Below are 22,600 nucleotides of genomic sequence, written 5' to 3'. Positions count from 1 at the left end.
GAGCAGTTCACGCAATTAGGGTCTGAGCAGACGAACAGTGTAATATAGACCTATATGGATTTGTATACTTTTGAGGATTGATGGATTTTACTTTTGAGTATTTATTTGGTCATGCATTATACCTTTTGACATTCTTAGTGGACAAGCAGTCTGTCTCATTGTTTGTCTATCTGTGTGCCTGTATGTTTGTTTTTCTGTCTGTCTGTCTGCTTGTTTGTTTGTTTTCTGTCTGTTTGCTTGTTTCTTATTCGGTCTGTTTGTCTGTCTGTTTGTCTCTGTTTCTGTATGTTTGTTTGTGTCTTTTGCTGTCTGTTTGTCTCTTTTTCTGTCTGTTTGTCTCTTTTTCTGTCTGTCTGCTCGTCAGTACCTCTGCATGCTTGGTCTTTCCTGTTTCATTTTATTTGACAATATTGTGTTACTCCTTGTCACAATCACATTACATGAATTTAATTTATGACTTCTGTAGTGATGCACTGCCACATTGTTGTATTATAAATATTGTCACTTGAATGTGGTATGAAACAATGGGAAAGGAAACCCTTAAATTAATTCATTGTCTCCTAATTGACTTCTATTCTCAGAGACCAAGATTGCAGCATCTGTGTTGTCATACCAGATCGTATCAAACACAGGTGTACACTGCAATTGCTTGATGCATAGATGATGACATGATAATAAGGAATGTGGAGGTACAGTAGTGGCCTCCACGAGGATATGGCAAACACGTGTACTAATCATGTGATTAACAATCACGTGATCCTTGTCACATGATAACGTTTATAAAAATAGCGTGCTGCAATCCATGTAAAGTAGATATAAATATAAACGCTTTCAGTACAAGATAACAGTTTCATTTCCATTAATGACAAACATGTCTACTTGTGTTACACCCCCTTGCAGTGATTACCTTGGCTTTATTTAGAGTCACCATGAGTCACCCCTTTTCTTGTCTATTTCCAAACAAAGTGTCTGACAGTTCTCTTTGATCTCTTCATATTTATAGAAACATAACAAGACATGAACTATAATGTATATGTATGTGGGTTTGTGTTACCAGACAGTGATACTCTTAATCCTCACACATGGATGTATGAGGTCATGCATTGTGTGGTGTTAATTCGATATTGTTACCCAGTGTATAAGAAACATGGTGGTCAAAGGGTGATTAGATGACACACACATGAATGAGCGAGCGACCTGTTGCTATCATGCCTTCTTGTGAGGTTACCCTTGCATTTCAATCAAGTCACCACCACTGCAATATGTGTTTTGGTTTGGTTGATCAGACCTGGGCAGCTGATGCTGGTTGCAACTGATAGCAACAGATTGGGTTAGTTGGTTTTTAGAGTGGCAGGGGATGGTCTGGTGTGTGGCAATGCAAAGTTGTGCGTGTGTGTGTGTGTGTGTGTGTGTGTGTGTGTGTGTGTGTGTGTGTGTGTGTGTGTGTGTATGTTTGTTAGCTGGTCTTTGTGTGGTGATTTTCAATTAATATGTTTGGTGAGAGGAAGATGTCATGTAATATGGATGGGCGTGTGTATAGCCACTTTGGGGGATCGAATTGTGTTGCGCTGGGTCAACTGGTGTTGATGCTATTGTGCGCGTGTGTGCGTTGTACCTGTGGTGTTGTGGAATGTTTGTTGGCTTTGTCCCGTCAGCTACCTGTTGCTGGGTCGCATGTATGAATAAATATGTGTCCACGTACACTGTTTGTCTCTCTGTCTCACTCTCTTCCTCTCAGTCCAGAGTCACTTGTATGTGAGAGGTAGTCTGTCTGCCTGTCTTTCTGTCAATCACATATATTTTAAAATATACAAAAAATAAATTATTTGTCTGTCTGTCTGTCTGTCTGTTTTTGCCTCTGTCTGTCTGTCTGTTTTTGCCTCTGTCTGTCTGTCTGTCTATTTGTCTGTCTGTCTGTCTATCTGTCTGTCTGTCTGTCTGTCAATACATATATTTTCAAACATTGAACTATTATACACCATCTAAGCAAAAAAAGCAACTAAATACTACCCAAGCCAATAGGACTTGGTTCTACCTACAACTATTTATGTTATGTGGCTGTTTTTGAAACAATATTCTGTCTGTATGTCTGTCTGTCTGTCCGTCTGTCTGTCTTTTATTTTCAACATCAATTCTACTAGACAGTGAATGTCAGTAAAAGGCACCACAACTAAATAGTGAGTTCTCGACCCATGGGTCGAGTTACACAAGTCACAGTAACGGAAACAAAGTTGTAGTGAATAAGCATCTCTAATGTAATCAATGTTCTTCACTTGACACCTAATCTTCTTTGTCTGTCTGTCTGTATGTCTGTGTGTCTGTCTGTCTGTTAGAAATAGTATATGTAGTGATTAGATAGTATCTAGTGGTTCATTGTTAGTTTCTGCGCCACATCTACGCCCATTCATTTATGGAAGAATAAAGCGCTGTCTGTCTGTCTTTCTGTCTGTCTGTCTGTCTATCTGTCTTTTATTTTCAACATTAATAATACCATACAATGAATATCAGTAAAAGGCACGTCAGCTAACTATCTGTCTGTCTGTCTGTCTGTCTGTCTACCAGTCTTTCTGTCATCTGTTAATTAATCCTCTCAAGCCTGCCTGCTTGTCTGTCTGCTTGCCTTGCTTTCTGTCTGCCTGTCCGTTTCTCTGTTTGTTCGCATCTCTGTCTGTCAGTCTTTCTGTTCATTTGTCTGTATGTATATAAAATGCATTGCTACAACTCACACCTTTGCCAATAACATAAAGATCGATGCTCAACGACCACAACCTGGTTACCAAGAATTAAAGATAAAACTAAAGAAAATGAGCTGATTTTAAGTATAATCTAAACTCTAAGTGTCTGTTGTGGAAGCGAGTCCATCCGTCTATCTATCCCTGTATCTCTGTCTGTGTGTCTGTCTGTCTCTGTGTCTGTCTGTCATATCTTTTTCAAATCTGCGTTCCTGTCTGTCTCTCATCTATTTGTCTGTCTGTCTGTCTGTTTGTCTGTCTATCTGTATGTATGTCTGTATGTCTGTTTGTCTGTCTGTCAGATTCTATCTGTCTGTCTGTCTCTGTCTGTCAGATTCTATCTGTCTGTCGGTATATCTGTCTGGTGCACTGTTTGCTTGCTCTAGTAGCGTAACAACTGCTTAGTCTGAATATGAAGATACCACCCACTTTAATTGGATATCACTGTTTACCCGTTGATATTGAAGGCACAAGGTTTGCTTACTGTCAAAGGTACCGAGAGTCTACCCAATTCAATTGGTTCTCAAAACTTTATTGAAGTATGGAAATCATTGAATCGCCGCTTGTTAATAAGACCACCAGTCATCGCCCTGGAGGTACATGACATCATTCATCAACTCATGCATATACATCCTTTTCTTCTTGTTTAAAGTTTTCATTGTGAGCTCATATGTCCTCTAACTTTTTATTGGCTTTTGTTTGCTGTTCTTTCCCATACCTACTCTCTAGGAGAGCGGTACCTCTGTGTATGGATCAACAGACCCATCTGTGATGCAGCCCCATTCTAGTAACTATACACGGAATGTTAGATCAGTGTAGTCATTTAACTTATGAGATGAGAAGGCAGTACATGCATGGCTGTATTCGGACACAACTGGCTATATCTATGTGTGTATACCGTGAGGATTGGTATCAGTTGTGTCTAACCTAACCCGCTACTGGTGACAGGATGGTGTGTGTGTGTGTGTGTGTGTGTGTGTGTGTGTGTGTGTGTGTGTGTGTGTGTGCGTGCGCGCGCGTGTGCTCGCGTGTGGCTGTGTGCGTGTGGGGTATCATGCATACTGTGCGTGCCTATGCATGAGTACCAGCGTGTTTAAGTGTGTGCGTGCCTGCGTCACGATTGCCAGGATACGCACCAACGGTCTCTATCTCTCTCTATCTATCATCTACCTGTCTGTCTTGACACAACCGTCCTCCAACGTTATCCTCACCTTCTACTCTTATCTCAATCCACTGCCGCATGGCAACAGGAAACTCTTAACTACTAACTCCAACTCAAAACTTCCAGCTCCCACTGACTTCCTCGTCGGTACTCAAAGATACAATCCGAGCAATTCATCCAATCGACCTCATCGTTATCTTCTCTATTCAAGCTCTGTACAACAAGCTACACAAACAAACGTTTTTATCTTGTAGCTCCATTGTCTGTCTGTCAGACTGACATGTGCGTTGGTTTACTGGCGCCATTTAATAGGGACGGTGAATAGGCACAAGGAAGCGTGAATTACCAATGCTTTATTGTGAAACTTAACGAGAAAATATACCGATGAATATACTGCAATTTGACAAGAGGAATGCAAAAATACGTCTATAGATAACAGTCTTTCCTCTATACCACTATTTCTCAATTACTCGTCCAAACAACTTGATATGCTCTATCTCATAAGATTAGAACTGTCAGATAATGGATAATATACTGAAATGATGCCTATTATTCTTGCCACATATGCCCAATACCATGGAATATGTATCCACTCGGGTCTATCAGTGAATTCTAGTATAAACAGGTCAATGGAGAAGACCGACACCTATCAGGTAACCGACCATACGTGGGGGTCACACTATGTGGCGCCTCTGTGATCAGCAATGCTGCCCCTGCTGGAAATGTGGGGGGAAGAGAGACATGGAACGCTTCTCCGTCTGAGTCTCGGCGCTGTACTGCAACTGAAGCTGTAGTCTTGAACCAGTAGGTCGATGTGGTCCCTCCATTTCAACAGTGGAGTGTACCCCAGATCTTGCATGGCTCTCTCGTTGTTGAACCAGTAGCTGCGTTGAGTCATCTCCACAGAGAGTCTGATAAAATCAGAGAATTTAACAGGGTGATGACTTAGCGTGAGGTAAGTGACAGCGGGTGTGCTGCCTGCTATTCTACCTTGTGAATGACTTGGCAAATAAGATGATGCCTAATGATCGATAAGTCACCTCATTGATTGTAGCTAAAGCACTGGCTAGCCAGACAGGTATGGACTTTGGCTTAGCATGGCCCCAGAACGATTTGGGACCATCACAGAGACCACCTACGAATATAGTCCAGAATTATTAGAAAGATCTACTGATTCGATATCTGATCGACTGGCTAACCGAAAAATTCCTTGTACATGACCGGTTTTCCTGCTGTTAGATTGTAGACTTTGCCAGCTGCAATTGGTATCTACAGAGGAACAGAATTCACTTTCGATGTCATCAGTTGTGTTGAAGAGTATCTTAAGGTATACCTTGTCATTGACTGGGGAGAGATGGTTTGCTGCACAGATGTGACCATAAGCTACTGCATTGACATGGACAAGATCGAATCTAGCAGTGCCATCACCAATGTAGTAATTGTCTCTACCCTGTAGAGCCATATCTGCCAGCATCTGTTGAAGTACAATAGAGAACAAAGAGAGTCAACAGTTTGTAATCTTAAACTTGAAATAGTCTAACGTTGTCGCCAATGCCAAACATTCCTCCCGGTCTCATTACACAGGTGGCCAAACCCTCTCCAGATGGAGTCACACTGTTGGCTGCCAGAACGATTGCCTCAGCAGCAATTTTTGACTTTACATAGCCGTTTACAGGCTCTCTGGGGTAAGGGTGCTTTTCATCCCATCCCTCTGCTATGGCATCATCTTTTCCCATTGTCTACAAAGAAATAGTTTGTACAGCAATACCGTTAGGTGTCAATGGCCATTAGCTTATCGAACCACAATGCAAGTAGAGGTGAAGATTAGTTTCCTAATCGATTTTTCTTGGCAAACTTTCACAATAGTCTCGGTACCAGTAACGTTTACGTCCCACATAAGCTAGAAAGACAACTGCATATTGCTACCAACGCGTCAGACGACGTTTCTAGTCATCGCTCACCTTGTCGGTCACGTTCACGTTGTGGCTGAACACTCCAGCGGTGTGAAAAACCGTGTCGATACCAGTCAACGCCTCCTGCACGTGACTCATCTGCCGGATGTCGCCTTTGATGTACGAAGCCACGAGGGGATCTCGCAAATCCTCGAGAGGAAGTTCAATATCGAACACGTGGACATCGCAGCCCTTCCTCTCGATTAACTGCTTCACAATGTGTCGTCCCAAGAATCCTGCGCCTCCCTACACAATTCAACAAACACTCAACGACCGACCGGCGAATGCATGACTGGTGGCATGACTGAGCACCGGGGTCAAGCACAAAGAATGACTGGAGTCAAGCATGCCGGGTGGTCTATTGACCTACATCAGCTTCCGTTAGAATGAAACCCCATTGATGAAGTTAGAGCTACCCTGCAGCGGTAGAACAGTTACGAGCTATGCTAGAATAACAGCCAACTGTTCGACCACCCAGTGACGTCTTCAACGACTCGCATCTCGCTCGTTATATCGACTTGGAGGACGAAAGAGGCGTGAATGGCCGCAGACCCGGCCTCTAATGCGCAACTATTACTTTGCGGGTACAAATTGCGCGCTTAGCATCATTGATTAACGACACTGATAAACATGAGAGACGGCAGCGCAACGCGCTCTCGTTCGGATTGCAGCTTCGGCATTCTTCGCGGATTAGCATCGCAAAATTACACTCCAGACGAGAAGCGAGTGGGCTGTGTTCTTCAAGAGGTTTCGATGCATATCTACGTATCGAATTTCGCGGTCTTCCGCTTGCTCGAAAGACTGCAATGCAATCCTCGTGCTTTCGCTGCTGCGTCAACCCGCCGCGGCGAAGTGGGTTTTGCGCTCTCCGACCGGCGCAGCGACGTCGATGCAACGGAGGGTAATGATGTTGTTGCCTTGTTGTGTGATTAGCGACACGCGAGCAGTGCAAACCGCACGCGACTCACTAGACGAAGTGGCACCTTCGTGCATCTCCTCTATGCAGAGTATAGCCGCCTACACGCGCGGACATTTACAGTTGCAAGGTGTTGCGAACAAGCTTGTTGCCACGGACAGTTTTCTGTTTTGTCAACAGAGCAGTAATTTGTAGACAACATGGAATCGTATGTATACTCACAGCGATGAGCACTTGCGTGGCGTTCTCCGTCGGCTGGTGCTGGACTATCCGCTGGTATATTGGGCATGGCATTTCGTTCTGCAAGCTGCGCTTTCGTCTCACGTAGAGCAGGACGACGAGAACGACGAGCAGCAGGGAGAGAGCTGGAACGTAGACGGCAGAGAGTTGTTCCATTTCGAGCATTATGGTCCGGAGCGACGGCAGTTGTCGGAAAATCGCAGACGAAATTGCAGTCGAAATTTCGCACCAAAGTTACTCCCCGGAATGGCAAGTCGAGAATGAGGCAATCCGGAGAGGGGACGTCTCTATGGGCGGTCGACGAGGTCACGTGTAATTCGGGTCACGTGCCGTGACTATCAACGACGGCCGTCTGTGTATCAGCCGTCGATCTGATTGGTCGACGAGGCGAGAAATTAGCTTAGATCCAGGAATCGTGACGTCAGGGGAATTTGGAGAGATGTTTACAGCTGGCACGTTGTATTGCACTGATACAATAATATCTGCGACGACATGAAAATTTCTGGATAATTTCGATGTTGCAATACTTTTCCCCCAAACCAGCGGCGCCGAGACAACGGGGCATCGAAAGTGACCTGGACGTGTTCAAAACAATCAGCAGCGAAGTGTTACATTGTTACACCAGATACAAACAAGTAAACAGAGATTAGACCGCAATCGGGTGTCAACTCGTTGAATTGCCAAGAATGTAAACTTACGACAGTTTGGCAGCTGTAGTAAACGGTTACGAGATTGCTAGGCGGAAATGACACATTCTGGCTAAATCGGTGCCCCGTTTGAGTCAAACTTAGATCTTGTGGTGCGAAATTTGCTACAAACGCAGGAGTTGCCGGGATGCATCACCGTGACAAACATTCCTATTATTGAAATTGGCCGTGTGGCGCACCATTTGTGTGACGCAAGTCGTCTGTGCTGTAGCACGGATATTAATTGGTGAACAAGCGTGGCGGTCCAATGAAGAGAAGGAATGGAAATTGGGTGGATGAGAAGGTGAAACGCGTCAGGTTGTGTGGGGTTGTCGTGGTTTACTTTGAAAGTATTAGAATCACAAAGTATAGCCTGAGCAGAATATTATTACGAAAAAAAGTTGACCTTTTCAGATCCAATACTCTAGTGTATATGACAGGAAAATTGTCCAATATGGCAACAGACGGAGTGTCTTTAGGGCAGTAAATAAGCAATCGAAATTTCATAGCAAAAGATTGTTTCTATTGTGTTGTCTTCATACATGCCAATGAGATGAATGTGCGGATGCTGTCTGTTAATGTTGACAATATTGGTCATCAGAGGTCATTAGTTTGATGGAGTGCAGGATGCTTTATGATGGTAGTGTTGTTTGGACTAGAATTTTGGTTTCAATCCAGTTTTCATGGAAGCACTCATTGGTGCATGGTCAGGTGGTCTAATGTGTCTGTCTACTGTGTGGTCACATAATGGCATAAATCCATGCAAACACTGATGACAAATATTTTCTGAGTGCAGCCACATCCACCAACTAAAAACAGATGACACATGACCTGACCCTAGACATGTACAGTATAAGCAGACAGACAGACAGACAGACAGACAGATAAAATAGTTCTGATGTAAGAAAATATATCTATTGACAGATAGACAGACAACCATATCATTTATTGATCCTCATCTTCAAAAGATAAGAGCAAATCCTCAGGGGTAAACACATCATTGCACTGTTCATTGGCTCACTTAATCATTGACAGACAGACAGGCAGACAGACAGACATTTTGTAATTACTACTTGCCATTCTTGTAGACACAAGTGTACATGAATTTGTACTTACTCTAGTGTTGCATCTGCAAAGAATCATTGCATCTAACTTTACTTCAAAAACTCTTGAATTGGCCAGCATTTCCAAAGGTCTTTCATCACTGCCAAAAGGTGTTTCATCAGTAAGACCTCTATGTTTTGAATAGCACTGTAAGAACGTAGCAGCCTGCAGGCCCCCTAATTCTTCCAAAATGTTTGAACACAACAACAAATTTAGGTGATGTTCCCCCTAACAGACTTTCTCTTGATGATTATTCATCTTCTCTTCTGTAGTTCTAGCAGCAAATCGACCATCTTTGCCTATTTCAGAATGTCCTGGATCAGATCCATGGGTGTGCCAAGGCTTCATCAACATCTGAACTATATGTCCTGTTTCTAAATCAAATAGCAACTATATCTGGCCAATCACTTGTGTTCGTATATTCATTTCTGTGTCCTTTGTTATGTGTGATACAAAGATCACTAATGAACTCACGCCAATCATCGGAAATACAGTTATGGGTTCGGGCAGACCATCTCCATACTTGCAGACCAAGGAGACCACGACAGAAAGACAGACACAGACAGACTGCAGTGACGTCTCTACACATGAACCTGGGGAGGCAACGGCCTCCCCAATATTAATAGATGTTGTCCTTTAGATGATAAACAAAGTGTCAATCATAAATGTTAAACCCTTGCTGCCGACCTCCCCAATTTTTGAAGTCCAGCAATGCCCTTGCAGACAGACAGACAGACAGACAGACAAAGATAGGAAGATCAACATACAGAAAGACATACAAGCAGACAGACAGACAGACAGACACACATACAAGCAGACAGACAGACAGACAGACAGACAGACAAACATGCAGACAGACAATCAATCAGACAGAACAACGTATGCACTCTGAAAACTGGACAAACGAAAATACAGACAATATTTAGATACAAATAAATAGAAACTTGAACAGTCACCGAACAACTATTCGAACTGTATTCAAATCAAGATACGTACGTGTGCTGGAAGAGCCGTGAGTTGCCGTTCTTTCAGAGTTTTCCACGCGGTACCACCGACAGGCAAGCAGTTTCGAGCATTACACCACTCACATTTTGACTGATGGACATCCAGACATGTACAGGCCGACAAGCGGGCAGCAGCTGCAGCCGCACAGACATGACACAGAAAGAATGTACACGTAATGTAAGGCAGGCAGACAGAGATCAACTGGCTAGGGACGCGGAAGCACAGACAGGTCAACTCCGACTAACCACAACTAGATAGGCCTAACACGCAAAACGAACACACAAAAATCCGCCGCCAAAACGTACACAGTCACGTTCACGCAGGCGTCAGCAACAACGCAAACCGAATCACCACCCTCCACTGCGCACGTGCACACTCGCAATTGTTTACACCAAATTGCCACGGCAACTGTTCTCGGCCACGCCTGAACGCTCATATCCGGGCAATCGAGTCGACGTTCTCCCATTGGTTGACAAATTTAGAAGAAACATCCATCTTATAAAGCCGAAAGAGAGCGCTCGTTCGCAATTGTTTCTGTCTTTCTATCCGACACGGACGTATAGTGGCTGAATATGACTGAATACAAGCTTGTCGTCGTAGGAGGTACTGCCATGTTATCGCGAAAATCTACGTCTGTGGCGACTCTTTCTGGTGTTGCTTGCAGCTGGTGGTGTCGGGAAGAGTGCTCTAACGATACAACTAATCCAGAATCAGTAAGATGATTTCAGTTCTTAATCCGGGTGTTGTCTGTTGTTTGTATGCATGCACGATGCGAATGTGCCACAAACTGCGCGTGAAAAACGACGCCGTGTATGCGCCGATTGCATGAATCGCTGGTGTAGAGATAGTATTCGAGTTATGTCATACATCTGGTTTTCATTCTGCGTTTTTGACCGTGTGTTTGTCTTTTTAGTTTCGTGGAAGAGTATGATCCTACCATAGGTGCGTGGGCGTGTGCACATATCGTGTTGCGATTTTCTGACTATCTGGTAACGTTTCTGCAGAGGATTCATATCGTAAGCAGGTCGTAATCGACGGTGAGACGTGTCTGTTGGACATTCTGGACACTGCGGGTCAGGAGGAGTACAGTGCGATGAGAGATCAATACATGAGGACTGGAGAGGGATTTCTCTGTGTATTTGCTGTCAACAATATGAAGTCTTTTGAAGACATTAGCGTGTACAGAGACCAGGTTAGGCAGCTGATTGTTCTGTTTGTCGTATTTTGTATATCCTTGTGTCTGTCTGTTGTTTTGTGTGTAAATAATTAATTTTTATTTTGAATATTATTAATATCACCAGCAAAGATATAACCCAAAGCAAAAGTCTAGAATATATATTTATGCGTGTATGGTATTGTATATACTGTAGTGCATTCTATAAGGAATTTTGGCCACCTTTCTCTTTGTCTGCCAATATATGGTGTTGTCACACTAATAAAGTTGCCTTGGGTTTTGCCCCATTTTAGGTGCTCTGGGTGCTACAATACAATGTGTATGTTTTTATTTGTCTAAGTACACTACAAGAGACTGTCAGTTATCCGAAGTACATGTTCATTTGTGTTTATTAATTGTTTGTAATTCAAGATAGATGACATCATGTAGACTAAAACTTCTGTATAGCCATGCCAATCAAACTGGTGTAATGTGTCTCATTTTGCTTACTCATGTGACCTATATAGATCGACATAGGCTAGCAGAGCAGCATTGCAACATGCATGGTGGCAGGCACAATGTTCTAAGCCACGTGATATTTAGATAACTAAGGATATCACATTTAGATAACTAACGTTTCAATTGATTAACCTCCAGATAATTGATCTTCTGTGTGTGTGTGTGTGTGTGTGTGTGTGTGTGTGTGTGTGTGTGTGTGTGTGTGTGTGTACATAGATCACTGTTCTCGCCAGTACCGGCCATGCCGGCATTTTTCTGGTTGGGGTAGTAAGAGGCAGTTGAGGCATGAAAAATAACCATTATTGCTGCTTGGAGTGGGAGATATTTGGTGTGGTCCATACACAAACGTCTTAGTAGTAGTGCGTAAATGCAAACCTAACAGTCAACTTCTCCTTGTGACTGTCATCCATTTGTCTAATCATCTAGACATGGAGATTAGTAAGTGTCATCTTGGAGTTGTTAGTGCAACTCATAGATGGCGTATCTGGCTTATCTGTCACGGAAATGAAGTTTTTCGGCTTACTCCAGGCTTTTTGGGTCATCCTCTGCTTGTTGTCGTTGACTAATTACTGATCTTGACATTTGTACATCTGTTTGGTATCACAGCGGGAATGGTGTTACAGAAGATGCCCATGCTTTGACACTCCCCTACCTTCTGCAATGATGAGTTTTTGTCTATTACTACTTGCTCAATAAAACTACAGAGTTTCATGTCATAAGCTTGGTGTTTTGGTTCTAGTAAGTAGTAGTAAATATACCCATGACAGAAATTGTTTATTAATGCATTTATTATATTGTATCTTGAAGTGTGTAAATCAGAAGTGAGTCATATTTGTGTATTATGATGTCATAAGATAATTAGTGTTGCCCGAGGAAACAATATCCTGACGAGAACACATAGTATGAGTGTATGTATCACTATATATACTGATATTCAGTATGTGTCAGTATGTGTGTATCAGTATGTATGTATGTATGTTACTGGTATTTATAACAGAAAATGCATCTTACGTAATGATGTAATTCCAAGAGTTGTACAGACCTCCTATATGGATAACTCATTGCTGGGAAGGGTAGTGTAAGTGTTCATTTGCTACTGTTCTTTCACTATTGTTTATTACTCTCTGTCTGTTTGTTTGTTTACATGTTGGTTTATCTGTGTTTTGTTCATTGTTTTGTTTACTGAAGTGCATGCACTGGGGTTACAGTAATGCCACAGACCATGTTCTGGTATTAATTAGGTGCCAGTGGATGTAATGATGTCTCTGCATGCTTTCAAGAGGTATCAAATAGCTATTGGATCTTATGTGCCAGTCAATGTGTTCAGCCCCTTTTTCACACTTCTCATTGACTTTGACTAATTAGATTTAAGGTCGATACCAGATTGGGTATGGCCTGTGATTGGGGCAGTGGGATTTCTCACCATATAGATACATAACTTACATTCATGCCTGCAATCTAATTTAGCATCTGAGGGTTTAGCACTTTAGTTCTTCTTCATGTACAGTTGTTGTTTGTTTGTCTTATCTTTGTGTGGGTCTGTTTCTCAATGTACATTGTCTGTACTATTTTTTGACTCTACTTGTCTTGACAGTGGCATATATTATTACTTTGTTAAATGAGTGAGGAATCATGTCTCGTATTTTGTAGAGTGTCTTACTGTCAAGTTTTCTTATTCATGAAATCTGCCCCCCTCTTTATTTTTGCTGACCTTCATATTTTGTACTTTGTAATGTATTACCTCACTTTCAGTGGCATGTCGTTATAAGAGGGGTGTAGCAGAACAGGCGATTCGATGATTCTGCTACTAAAATGGCATACTATTATAAGGCAGCGAGTACTGGTATAAGGCAAGGTATTTTGATATTTAAATCAGCATAGCATGAGCATGGCAGCCTTGGATGCACGTGTCAAGTTATGAGGGAGAGAAGACTGTAGACAAAGCCTCTTGAAAATCACTCAGTGGATCGTGATTAATTAACATAGACTAGTCAGAAAGAGCTGACATGTGGAAGACAATGAATATGAGCAAGAAGAAGCTGCAGACTGAGATACTATAGAATAATACTAACATACATTGAAATGGGTATTTCATAGTCAGGTTGTGGGTAGTCTAGGAAGCTGAAACTGTTGTTCACAGTTTAATTACTGGTACTGGAAGTTATGCAATACTAGCTGGGACACGTGGAAATTCCACAGTTGCTCTGCTGTCGTGTGTCAGCTGACTCTACTTCCTGTTTATAGCATGATGCAACTTCCATAATGAAGCAATGACCACCTGATTTGAGTCCCTGAGATGGGTTTCCGGTGAGGTGAGTGCGAGTGCACGTGCAAGCCAGTCGAAATTGCACCCGTCTCATCAGTCTGACACCCGACTGACACCCGACAGACGTCCTAGGTAGCGCAATTATATATAGATGGTTATTGGAAGCTGTTTTTTGGTGTACAGCTGCTGTTTACCTATAAGTGAGATAATCTCGCCATATAATGGCATGCTGTTAATCCGCAGTTTGTAATGGCATGCTGCTGTACCCTGTTTGTACCAGCATGCCCTTGAAAGTGAGGTAATACCATAAGTGCCCCCCTGATACATTGCACATCATGTATATGCTCAACAACAGCATCATGAGCTCTGATACTGATTCAGCCACCAAAAGTAAGGCGATAATGTTTGTTGTCTCATCACATGATCTAACATGTAGTTGTTTCCTAATGTTTTTATATCTGTATAGTCTTCAGATATCACTACGCTTGCCTTTGACAATGTAGCAACTTCACTGTCTTTGCCCTTTATCAATTGTCACTGTAAAGCCACACCTCTGTACACCCTAAGCATTCACAATGGCGGACAATGGCGGACACTTAAACAGTATATCTTCTGTGTGATACCTTTTATTGGTTCCCTAATTGATCCTTCCGGCCATTCAGGAAAGGGTGGATGTAGCAATAGCTAGTAGCATAATACTGCAGCGCTATAACTATGGAGCTGTCTGTTTATTTGTTTGTTCAATTTGTTCAATTGGTTTGAGTGTTTGTTTATGTATTTGTCTTTTTCTGTGTTTTGTGTTGGTACATCTCAACTTGTCTGTTTTGACTTTCAGGTGTGTGTGTGTGTGTGTGTGTGTGTGTGTGTGTGTGTGTGTGTGTGTGTGTGTGTGTGTGTGTGTGTGTGTGTGTGTGTGTGTGTGTGTGTGTGTGTTAACATTCTAAACAGTGTCCAGTTTAGAGATAGTATCAACCTTGCTTAAATTTTTTGTCATGCTATTTTTTCAATAATGTCTGTGCTGTCCATTGTCTATTTGTCAACATACTCTCTATCAATTTCTAGCAATTAGCATTACAGTCTTAGCCTGATCAGGACGGGTTCTCATTGTCAGTTGTCTTTAGACCAGGTGAATGGGGTCAAGCTTTTTTACAACTCAGATAATTAGTAGCTAATATGCTACTCATAGTATGATTGAAACTTGGCCTTTTGGTTTTCTTATTTGTTTGCTTCTTATGTGAGGGGAACCTACCACTTTTGCCAAGTTATTTTAGATGGTGATGTTGACATTTATTGTATTAGGAGTGACTTGTTGTAGTTGTTACACCTTTGTGGCAGGACAAACAAGAGTGGCTAGGAAACATAACTTCAGTTGCTAGTTATTTTTCTTTATTGAGGGAAGTCACACCTCATTGTTAGATTTATCTCCCATATCAGTCTTTTCATAGTTAAGCTCTTTAAGCTCTTTCTGTTTGTGACTTCTGATGTGTAGTTTTCTACCAGGAAGTGTTTTATCTTGTAGTTCTCTGGAACCTTCTCCATGACGACATGGCAATAATGTATTAGGCTGTATAGTTTTCTCACAACTTCCAACAAGATGACATGTGTGTATTATGCTCTGTAGTTAGTCTCTTGTGTTTGGAAATTTTAGTAGCAATAGCAATTTCTGTTATGTAGCCATTGTACCTGTTAGGGTGTAACACAAAGGTATGGAATACTTCCCATGTGGTTTTATACTCATCATTTAATTAGTTTCATAAGATAGCCAAACTACATGAATCATTTCCTAAGTTGTTTAGTATACTAGGTGATAAATTAAATATAGGGTGTTCCCTCTGTGGTTGGTTATCCATGATCAACTGCTGCTGGTTTTCTTAACTTTGCTTTTGCAATTATGGCCTATATATAGCAAATGTGGCTGTGACCTCATGTGACTATATGCATTGCAGTGACTTCATGTGACTATGCATTGCAGTGCATTGCAGCAGTAATATGTGTGATCATTAGTAACAAACATGGCTTTTAGAGCTAACGTGGCTTTTAGAGCTAATGTGGCTTGTGACCTTGCGTGAGAAGGCACAGTAGTACATTGCAGTAGTAGTAGGTGTGATGGCTAGTGGTGGAAAGCCTAGAAAACAGGAGCCGACATTTGTGTCTAAGTTATAATAATACTCCATCTCTACAGAGACTGCCTTTTTCGGAAACATGCCACACAATTGTGAGTAAGGCATTCAACGACAAGACAAAGTCAGTGGACATTTTAGTGGACAAGACAGAATCAGTGGACATTTTCGTGGAGTGCTTGTTATCGTTTTCCGTTTACAAGTTTACTTGAACTAAACTACCTTTGAACCAGGTTTAAGTAATACCTGTTTAGTCGTGAAATAGATTTGCTTAGTAGTGGTGAATACACAGATTAAACAACTCAAGGTCTTCTAGTATTAATGGAGAGACTGTCTTGGTGCTGATATTGTTGGATGATGCATCACAGATTTATGTGCACGTATACAGTCAGGCTTCTATTTACCGGAAGCAAGACAGAAGGAGGTCAAAGTTATGATGGGCCACATAGTATGAAATGATGGAAACTGACTTTATTTGTTTATATATTTGGATTATTCAAAGAGGAGGATCATGATGGTATTTTTCGGTTGGGTGTTGAAACAGAGAGACCCAATCATGCAAATATAGAAAGTGTTGACTTTTTGATAACAGACTGCTATTTCTGGTTGGGTGTTGAAAACAGAGAGACCCAATCATGCAAATATAGAAAGTGTTGCCTTTTTTTGATAACAAACTGCTTGAGATGCCGACATGATCAAGAACTATCTAGGGTAGGTGGCTGACTGCAACATTTATTACTGAGTCATGCAGGCATGGTTGGTAATAAGCATTGCTCATACTGTGCCCCCTACTGGAGAGCATTTGCATTAATTAATCAGAGAAAGCCATGAAGTCTAAGAATGCATTAGATCATTATGCCTTAGGGTTTTGACTGATTGGTGATGTGACTTATCATTATCATCATTGTAGCACGAGTTGATGGTCGCTGCATGATATTGTCAGGCGTGTTTGGCTGTTGTCATTGATTGTACTCACTGGTATTTATGGGAATTTTAATGTATGTGCACATCAAGTTCTAAGTCTTCACTGTTATCTAATCTCATTGAACAAAGCCTATGAATTGTAAGTGCAGAGGAAAGACACTACCAAGAGGCTATAATAAAATGAAGTTACTTTCAATGCATTGCTTATTAAGTTAATGGATACTGTAGGATCACAATGGCAATTGGTTAGCCGGTGATTGTGTATTCTTCTCTTATGTTAACGGGCATGCTGATGTAAAGTACTGTATATGGGAGAAGTTAAGATTTATGTGTGCCTCATAACAATGGTATAGGGACCAACACAAGAGTGAGTGAGTGAGAATATACAGTGGGCTTGAATTTTTTGGTGCATTCTCATGGACTACACGTCTCTTCATTGTGATTAATCTTGTGAGATTCTGTTAATGGGCATGGAGAATACGCCTGTGGTAATGGGTTGCATCTGCAACAGTTGGCACACATGACTTGATGTGTAGCCAAGTACTGACACATATTGCATGTACACTTACTCATGTGCATAGAGGTTGAGCCATTTTATTTTATAACAAAGCTATGATCAAAAACAGAGTCTGGTGTTTTGTATGGGTTGATGGGCGTTTGCTGACAAGAAGAAGAGAATGGGCCACGAGTTCAGATGATTCCTTATATGATTTACTTTCTGTCCTTGTTTGGAAGTAACTACTTTAGATTTAACCATATCAAGTGCTCCTAACGCACTCAAAATGAAACAAGACATGATCTATGAGCTAATCTAAGAAAGGTCTCCATTTGAGGCTCTGCGTTTGTATTGACTGCGTGATAAGTTTGGGGTCCCAGTTTGCTTTAATTAATAAATCACAACTTCCCATCATATGTCTCACAATCCTTACCTTGAAAAGTGCACAGGTATCAGTCTGCCTTTCTAACCAGCAATCAGAGCTGTAATGGTACTAAACATGCCACACAGGTAATTTCAATGATTTATTTCTTCGTTATGGTAAACATCTGCAGTAAACAGTTGCAAAGGGTTGTGTCATGAAATGACCGCTTTCATCTGAGATATTGTTGATTTTGGTGAGAGTTCTCCTTGAAGTTGTGTCAAAATGGTAAGATGGTACAATGTTGGACAGCATAAATGTTCGAAACTTTAACGTGTGCTAGAAATTTCGTCCTGCGTATTTTCAGCTCACCCTACATATACGCGTAGTCGCGGTAGAGCAAGCTATCTAATGGTGTATGCCACATAGTTGTAGCTAACAGAATAATGAAGTTAGCGTTCTGTTCAATAATTGGCTACTGCATGGGCGTGGCTGTTTGGTGATTGGACAAGGGCATGACAATGCTGTAGTTATGCTAAATCTGCCACTCCCCTCTCTGCTATCGTCGTGGACTCCACGCGTTGCAGTAACAAAAAGTAGGTCCAATCTCGAATGCTAGCCCTGGCAGCAAAACGGAAGAGGACAGAAATATCACCAGGAGACGGGGCCCTTTCGGAAACTCGACTGCAGCAGGGACGACAGCTCCATCTCTAGATAGCGGCTTCTTAGTTCCTGACAGTCTCATCAGAGCTTAGATTCTTTCTTGGTCAGCGACGTTTAGGATAGTTTGGATGAGCGCGTAAGATCTTTAGCGTCTGACGATCTGAAGATGCTGTCGTTGTTGCTATTTGAGTTTGTCCACTGGCAGCCAGACATCAGAAACTGTCACGAGCGCCTCTGCAGCTGTGTTGTTGCGTTATTGGCTGCTAGATGATTGTTTGCTGTTACTTTTATGAGTTGTGTTCAATCAATATCAATAGGTTGTGTTATAGAAATGTTCTAAGCAAATAAACAGTTGCCAAACAACTAAACGGACGAATATTTGAAAACTGTTTTGAAATTTTTTAGTCCACTGCATCTAGATGCTCTAGATAAAGTTTCAGCATCAACAGTGCTGAAATGAGAAAATGATAGGCTCCAGAGTGTATCCTCTTTTAGGTCCTCATTTGGTTAGTATCTCGAGTAGACAATAGAAATTTAAAAATTCACGATGGCAGATTGTTAGAACATTATGTTACCAATGTCAGTGAGCAATATTATCGAATTTCGGCAAACTATAAATTTTCGTAGAGAAAAACATAAATTTACTAGGTGGCTGAGTCTTTTCATTTCTTCTATATGGAGATGCACTTTGATACCTTCTTTACATTCAGATAATATGGACGAACTATTGGTAAAGAAATGTGCAAAGTTTTAAGCGAGACTGTTTATGCAAATTCAAACTTACCCACATTTCCTGAGCTAAGGCCTGTGTGCACCAGCATTTATGCTGTCCGGCACTGTTACTTATGGACTACTTTGTCTGTTATTTGTTTGGAGTTACCAAGGAAAACAACAGAAAGAGGTGTAATTCTTATAGCCATGACGTCAGTACCTGAAAGGTTGAAGACTTATAATTATTACTGATTCGACATATTTCTATTCAGACAGACAGACTAAAATTAAATGTTCCTATCCTGTGGTGAAATTACAAAATGGTGCCTTCTTGAAAAATCACGTGATTGACGTTATTTTGGATTGACACAAACGTGTTGTTTTTGTTATTTTCAGTAATTGGTGTGTCAAGAAATTATAGCTCCTTTTATCCTACACTGTGCTTTCAATTGTGTTGTAGTGTGTCATTAATTAAGATCTGTGACAAAGCTACGCATTTTGTGTACCTAAAATGCTGGTTTGACTGTCAAATGAAATTTGTGTAACACTGCTATAAAAGAACAAATATGGGGTTGGGTCTGCTGTATTTATTTGTTTACATGGTTATGGCATCCTATCTTAATTAATTAACAAGTTGTGATGTGATAGTTCTAGCACAGTTAGCAGCAAAAATGCGTTCTTGCTATGTCAAGGTGGTCATAGGTGTTTAGTGGGTTTTTTTTATCTTACAAGAATGTATACCAGATACTGTACCTTCATGGCCTATCTAGTGGTGGTTGTGAGCTGAAATGGCTGTATATATCAGGACCATTGCTCTGTCTCTTTCTTAATTGATGGAGTAATGCAGAGATGGTTATAGTAGTTCTTGTGATCTTATCACAGTATGACATGGTCAGTGAGAAAGTTGTGGTAAGGCAAGTTTAAAAGGTGTAAAGGGTGTGTTGTCTTGGCTGTCCCACAGTCAATGAACTTCAAGTCTGGTTACTAACCAATCTATTTGTGATGCATGAGGGTATGTTGGATAGTTATGAGGGAGTGATAAGTTTTATCTTGACAGGGTTCAGATATCATATGTCAGATGTCTACTGTATGTGCATCATTTGGCATTAGTACCTGTGCCCAACTTGTAGCAATTATGCAAGAAAGTTGAACACCTTTCCTGCTGAATTCAAGCGAGGGTGGCCAGCGAGGGTGGCCAGCTATGCTGAGTCATGATGCCTTCACATTGTCAACCTACAGAGCAAGCAGAATCCATAGTTTCATATATGCTCAAGGTGTTCCTAACACCTTGTAGATTTGCACTCTAATATTTGAGTTATTTATTTGTGAGGGGTTGTGTTGTCTATGACCGATCTATTAGTAAAGAATAGACAGCAGTTGGAGAGCACAAACCTTGGAGGCAACGTAGTTTCCTCCTGAGCCATTAACAATCATTTCCATGGCTACTGTTTGGTGAAAGGCTGTTGTATTCGTTGTATGTACGTATACCGTTTCAGTGACATTGTGTGTCCATCAGTAATTGCACAAAGATGGTATAGGTGGGCAGCAGTGAAATCAGAAATTATCTCACTCAAAAGGCCGAGCAGAGCTGACCCTTCTAGAGGGGACCCGGATTTGGATTAGTTTCAAAACTAATCGATTGCTCTTCTATCGAAGTCCTATCATTGTGCCAAATTTTGTCAAATTCCATGGTCACATTTTTAAGTAATCATGCTTACAAACAAACAAACAAACCAATAATGTAAACATAACCTTGGCATCGGTAATAACATTATATATCAGACAATGAAAAAATTTTGTGGCTGTAGATTTTTATCGTGTCTTTGTGACATATGTACTCTTTGGATTGAAACATATTCTGTGATTAGATTTCTCTTGACATGACGGGTAGAGTGAGCATCTGCCTATTCCATGTGTCCTTTGTACACGCTGATCGTGGTCCCTCTTGTAAATTATAGGTCAAGGTGAAACGTCAGCCTTTGAGATACACGGATGCTGTATTGTATTGTAATGCTTGTAAGAGGTGACTCAATTTTGGTATTACTGTGCAGCAGATTGATTGAATGACAATTTTCAGGAGATTACTGCATTGCACTCAATTGTCGTGAAATAAGCAATACTGAGAGGGAGGTTTTGATTTCGTCGAATTAGGGAATTCCATGCTGAGAATGGTGGCGAAAGTTATGACTTATCTAGGATTTGACTCGGCATAATGTGGCTCACCTACATATATAAAGACTAACTTAAGCTATCTATATCACACCTTAACGCTTTCCTAGACATCAACTATTAATGTACAGGTTGCTTCCTCCATCTTCTGTTATACAGGGTAGGAAAGAGGAGGAGCAAGCACACTAGACCTTGTTAATTGAAAGTCATGATGTTGAAGGCTAACAGCGAGACGAGGTACATAGGAGACCACATGGGCAATGGCAGCCGAGACTCTTGGTCTCCTAGGAACTTGGTTGAATTAGTTATGAAGACATTTAGGTGCAAGGACTGCCCAGGTTTGTTGAAGGTTTGGCAGCCAGTGAAGTGGATGAACCCAAAGGGAGGGAGTTACCTCGTGAGCCCCCTAAAAAAGAGCTCCATAGACAGAGAAATTACCAAGAGAACTAAGTAATTAAATCGAAACGGCTTTGTGCCTGGCAAAATTTCATGATTATAGTTTGATGTGTCTCAGTCAATGTTGTAACCTCAACCGCGAAAACAAAAACTCCCAGTGTTAGTTGAAACAGCATCTTTCGAAAGGTGATAAAGGACTTAGCTTTCGTTCATGTACAGTATACTTGCATATTGGTTCAAGCTTAAAATTTTGACTATTTGGGGTCTCAGTTGCTTGAGCTTTAGTCGGATAGCTTGATGAATCCCTTTGGAAGTAGAACTATTTGTAATGAAATATTGGACTCACTAACAATCTATTACGAAACAGTCAGTCAAACAGAAGACAAGACAAGTATGTTAATAAATGTTGCAGTGTTCGTGAAATTCAGATGCAGGAACTACTTGTCAACTTCACAACTGTTTGTTGCCCCAACACAGAAGAGATGGAGCGTTTGTTGTATACTATTTTCATGGTGCAGCATCAAATATAAGACACCGACTTCTTCCATAGCTTAGTTACGTAAAAAATTTAAACAAAATATATAACCAAATACCAATTTTGGAAGATATAGTGATTGCACATAACTATGCCATTTGTTTGCTGCATCGGTATTGATAACATTTTTAAGCTTAAAAACTCTATCCTTGATTTGTTTTCTCATGCACTGGTTTTAGTTTTCTTTCTGTCTTGTGATGCTATCATAACAGCCTTTTAGTTTTTGCCTTCTTTTTGGTTATTAGAATGTTGCTGTGCTTTTATTACTGCCGGCGAATTGCTGAAACGGTGGTCAGGGCTGTAATACAGAAAGTTGATGTTTATAGAAGAAAATCTGCTTTCAAGAAGCGCCCCAGGCGCTTCACAGGAAACTTTGGAAATTGGCAAAAATGACTTGAGTATATGTATCACAGAGTAGCCGAGAGAGGCTCGTCCTGCATACTTAGTCTTTATTATATACTTAGGAGTACAAACAGACCTGACTGCCTGC

At 41.2% G+C, this 22,600-nt stretch overlaps 2 protein-coding genes across 5 annotated transcripts; one reads left to right on the top strand and one right to left on the bottom strand.

The window, feature by feature from the left end:
• Window positions 1-4,232: 4,232 nt before the first annotated feature.
• LOC134181668 (sterol-4-alpha-carboxylate 3-dehydrogenase, decarboxylating-like) lies at window positions 4,233-10,147 on the bottom strand. Of its 4 annotated transcripts, XM_062648931.1 has the most exons (9): window positions 9,789-10,147; window positions 6,985-8,497; window positions 5,856-6,092; window positions 5,696-5,794; window positions 5,436-5,633; window positions 5,228-5,368; window positions 5,094-5,163; window positions 4,885-5,029; window positions 4,233-4,805 (listed from the first exon to the last, which is right to left on the bottom strand). In XM_062648931.1, exons 2-9 carry the CDS (start codon window positions 7,165-7,167, stop codon window positions 4,574-4,576), a joined length of 1,305 nt encoding a protein of 434 aa, XP_062504915.1. In that variant the 5' UTR covers window positions 7,168-8,497; window positions 9,789-10,147; the 3' UTR covers window positions 4,233-4,573. The 4 variants fall into 4 exon arrangements, with proteins under 4 accessions (XP_062504915.1, XP_062504917.1, XP_062504916.1 ...); XM_062648933.1 differs by lacking the exon at window positions 6,985-8,497 and having other exon boundaries at window positions 9,789-10,146; XM_062648932.1 differs by lacking the exon at window positions 9,789-10,147 and having other exon boundaries at window positions 6,985-9,699.
• A 104-nt stretch (window positions 10,148-10,251) lies between these two features.
• LOC134181669 (GTPase HRas) lies at window positions 10,252-11,186 on the top strand. Its single transcript, XM_062648935.1, has 4 exons — window positions 10,252-10,400; window positions 10,462-10,510; window positions 10,711-10,739; window positions 10,802-11,186. The coding sequence occupies exons 1-4, from the start codon at window positions 10,370-10,372 to the stop codon at window positions 11,065-11,067; spliced, it is 375 nt and encodes a 124-aa protein (XP_062504919.1). The 5' UTR covers window positions 10,252-10,369; the 3' UTR covers window positions 11,068-11,186.
• Window positions 11,187-22,600: the final 11,414 nt, after the last annotated feature.

The sequence above is a fragment of the Corticium candelabrum genome, chromosome 6, assembly GCF_963422355.1.
Source record: "Corticium candelabrum chromosome 6, ooCorCand1.1, whole genome shotgun sequence".
In the NCBI taxonomy this organism is placed as follows: Eukaryota; Metazoa; Porifera; class Homoscleromorpha; order Homosclerophorida; family Plakinidae; genus Corticium; species Corticium candelabrum.
Note: the sequence above shows the minus strand (reverse complement) of the source record. Positions and strands in the feature narration are given on the sequence as shown.